At 39.6% G+C, this 4,064-nt stretch overlaps 1 protein-coding gene across 1 annotated transcript; it reads left to right on the top strand.

Annotated features, from left to right (window-relative positions):
* The first annotated feature begins 3,374 nt into the window (after window positions 1-3,374).
* Window positions 3,375-3,845, top strand: LOC145390364 (uncharacterized). The gene has a single exon (XM_080265313.1). The coding sequence runs from the start codon at window positions 3,375-3,377 to the stop codon at window positions 3,843-3,845; it is 471 nt and encodes a 156-aa protein (XP_080121439.1).
* Window positions 3,846-4,064: the final 219 nt, after the last annotated feature.

Genomic DNA, 4,064 nt, shown 5'->3' with positions numbered 1-4,064 from the left:
ACCGTTTGCTAAGCTAATAAAAGGGGAAATGATGCATTACTGACTGACCAGTTCCCTCCCCACTCGCCCTATCCCCACCTGCCCAGGTGCTACTGCATCTTATCGCCTCCCTCCCTGTCCCTTGCCCGCCATTCCCGCCATGACCACGCCCTCTTGCGGATCAATGAGAGGCTCCCACGAATGGTCCCATTCTTCTATATAGGGAGTAACTTCAGGTCCGTTGGAACACCAAAAATTTTTGACCAATGTACCAAAAAATTTTACATGCCATGTTTTTCTATCAGTGGCACAATGCTAGGAGGGTGGCCCATGAAGAATTCCCATATTCAGTTTTCACTATTTACCTAAAGACCACCCTAATATATATATATATATATATATATATATATATATATATATATATATATACTACATCTTCAGACAGAGTGATAGATACGTAAAGGGTAGAGGTCTTTTATACACACCTGCAGCAGGGAGTGGCACACAGAACAAAGGTTCACCTAAATTAAAACTAATCGATCCACAAAACAATAGGTACCTGACTTTTTACATCAGGGATGCACTTGACAAAAGAGGTAAATACCGCGGCTTAACTCATGCACACCTGCAGCGGGGAATGCCACGCAGAATGAAAGACGACCTGAATTAAAAATGAACGATTAACAGAACAATAGGTACCTGGCTTTTTTCCTTAGGGATGCACCTGACAAAAGGGGGAAAATACTGCCGCTTAACTTAAGAACATCAGAGGATTAATGGTAGGTGTGTCCAACACAGGTGTGACTGTCCTACAAGGGGAAGACAAGAATACAATTGGTTGTTTGTCTGGGGGGTACTGCTTTAAATTCAATTCAGTTAACAAGTTATCACACAATTAAAATGACCATAGCTCATGTTTACATTTTTTTTTATATATGTGCCAGAAATTAGGCAAGATTCTATTACATTTCTTTCATCGAAGCTTCTTGATCTTGCTAGAATCTTAGAGCCTACCCAGTCAGTTTGGTGATAACTGGATGCTTTGTGCTGAAATAAACCACTATTCTTTGGGCTGTCTTTACACTGTATTTATGTTGCGAGATTCTAGTTTGCAAATCTTTGCCAGTTTGTCCTATATAAAATTTGTTGCAGCTCTTACACGGGATATTGTAAACAACGCCTGAATTACTAAATGGGCTGTTCTTGATGAGTTTTTTTTTTAATGATGTTCTCATATTTGAATACTACTTGTTCATTAAGTTTCTTCAGTATGTGAACATCAAGAAAACTTTCATGGAGGGGGAGGAAGAAGGGTTCTTCGATTATTCTGATTCTCTGGTTTATTAGTTTTCCCCTCAAGGAATCGTTTCTTGACTGTATTGTGGCACTGAGTTAGTATATTTGGTGGATATTTTAGCTTCATTCCAATGTTCTGAATCATTTTTAGCTCATCTAAAAATTCTGGGTCTGAAATTCCATTCACATGGATGTGAACACAGGTGTTTTTACCTTAATGTGATGGTATGAATACTAATGCACATATGACATAATATCTGTATACCTTAGTCTTCAAAACACTTTTGTCCCTGGTAATTTTTTCATCCAAGAAAGGCAGTTCATTTCCGCCTCATGAATGAACTTTACCAATAGAACTAACGAATTTAATTTCAGGAGAAATTCATCGATAGGAAGACTGTCAGCCCACAAGCACAGGATATCATTAACGTATCGGTGTCAAACTATGTTTTACTCCTTTACGGAGGTCCGTAAATGTTTCTCAAAATGTTCCATGTAAATGTTTGCCAGAACTGGGGAGAGGGGATTACCCAGAGCCATACCAAATTTTTGTGTGTAATATTTGCCTTCAAAAGCAAAAGATGAGTTTACAATGCACAGTCTAATTATCTTGACAATGTTTTCAGAGGAAATCCCATCAATGTTACTACTCATATTGCTTGGCGGGAGGGTTAAAACATCATCAACATTGTGAATATTGATTTAACATCAAAGCTAACTAATTTGTAGGGGTACATGACATTTAGAGATTTTAACTTTATCAAATCCCCACTGTTTTGAACATATGAACCAGAGATAGTGCCTACAAAACAGGGGACAACAGTGTTACAAGTCACTTTGAGAGACTGTATGTCGTACAGCCCACAGAGCTTATGATTGGTCCAATGGGGTTCTTTGGCCTGTGGGTTTTTAAATGTGCCATGAAGTATTTTGCACAGAGAACTGTTTCATCAAGTCATCCCTTCTTCTTAGGAAAACCTTGATATTCTCTTAACGGAATTTTCTAATTTGAGTTTTCTTGATGTTGTTCACACACTGAATTTTCTACTTTGTTTTTTCTTGATGTTCACATACTGAAGAAACTTATATAAGTGGTATTCAAATATGAAAACACCATAAAAAGAAAATCAACAAGAATAGCCCATCATGTAAGTCAGGCGTTGTTTACAAAATCTCGCGTAAAAACTGTAACAAATTTTATTTAGGATAATCTGGAAAAAAATTGGAAACTAGGATCTCACAGCTTAAATACAGCGTAAGGACTGCCCAACAGAGTAGTGGTTTATTTCAGCACAATGCATCCAGCGATCACCATACTGACTGAGTAGGCTCTAAGATTCTAGCAAGATCAAAAAGCTTTGAAGGTAATGTAATAGAATGTTGCCTAATTTCTGGCACATATGAAAAGAATGTAAACGTAAGATATGGTCATTTTAAGTGCGATAAATTGTTATCTGAATTACTATAATTTTAAAGCAGTACCCCCCAGACAAACACCTGATTGTATTCTTCTCTTCTCCTGGTAGTTCGGTCACACCTGTGTGGGACATATCTAGCATTTAATCCTCTATGTTCTTAAGTTTTGCGGCAATATTTACCCCTTTTTGTCAGGTGCATCCCTAAGGAAATAAGTCATGTACCCTTGATAAAAAAAAAGAAAAAAAAAAGGTATCAGCATCCTGGGGTCGGATAAGATGTGAAATACTTCATCTCTGGTTCAATCAATAGTGTAGGCATGGCTGTTTAATTCACAAAAATGGTTGAGTTACCATGTAGTACAATGTTTCTCCGACTAATCCAGCCGTGTATCTGTAAAATATATGATAACACAAATGGAGTGTAATGTATTACAAGTGTAATGTATTATTATTTTGTCTGTACTGCGCAGTTGTGCATGGTGATGCTCTGTTGTTGTCGGGGGGTTTTGAAGTTGGCTGTCTGTTGACAAATAAATGGAGCCCGTAGCTGCGGTTTCTTAACCTTCAGTATGAGTGTTCCTGCCTCTATACATAACAAATGGGGACCAGGATGGACGCTTTAAGAACCCAGGAAGCAGTGGAAGCCAACTAGTGTCGCGACAAACAGAAGAGAAAGACAAAATGGCAGTCCTCAGCAGCGTCGCTGAGTTTATGGCAGAGGAGGACTGGGAGGAGTTTTGTGAAAGGTTAGAACAGTACTTCCTGGCCAATAATATCAAGGACACCGAGACAGAGAAAAGGAGGAGAGCAATGTTCCTGAGTGTGATTGGGGGCAAGACTTATGAGTCACTGAAGACTTTACTGGCGCCCCAGAAACCGACAGAGAACACGTACGAGGAACTCTGGCAAGTACTGCAGGATCATCTCTCACCGAAACCAGTGGTTATAGCTGAACGGTATCGGTTCTGGACGGTGAGACAGAAGGCTGGACAGTCGGTGAGTCAGTATTTAGCTGAATTACGTCGGTTAGCAGAAAAGTGTCAGTTTGGGAATTTCCTCAATGATGCCCTGAGAGATATGTTTGTGATTGGGTTACTTGACACGGCCGTGCAAAAAAAAATTACTCAGCGAAACACAATTGACCTTAAATAATGCCTACCATGTTGCTATGAGTCATGAGTCAGCAGTGCAGCAGGTTGAGGAAATTCAGGGTGCCAGCAAGCAGCAGGTAAACAAGGTGAAAGAACACCGATGCCCCCTAATAAGAAAAGGGTGTTATCGGTGCGGAGGGACATCCCATGAGCCAGATGATCGTTTCTTTAGAGAAAAGCTGTGTTTCACGTGTGGTCACAAGGGCCATGTAGGCAAAAT

This window comes from Coenobita brevimanus, chromosome 14, assembly GCF_032717465.1.
Source record: "Coenobita brevimanus isolate Jiangsu-jjx chromosome 14, ASM3271746v2, whole genome shotgun sequence".
NCBI classification, from domain to species: Eukaryota; Metazoa; Arthropoda; class Malacostraca; order Decapoda; family Coenobitidae; genus Coenobita; species Coenobita brevimanus.
This window is presented reverse-complemented; position numbering and strand designations above follow the sequence as displayed.

Coding starts and splice junctions, on each gene's coding strand:
- LOC145390364 (XM_080265313.1), top strand. CDS start 3,375: ATGGCAGTCCTCAGCAGCGTCGCTGAGTTTATGGCAGAGGAGGACTGG.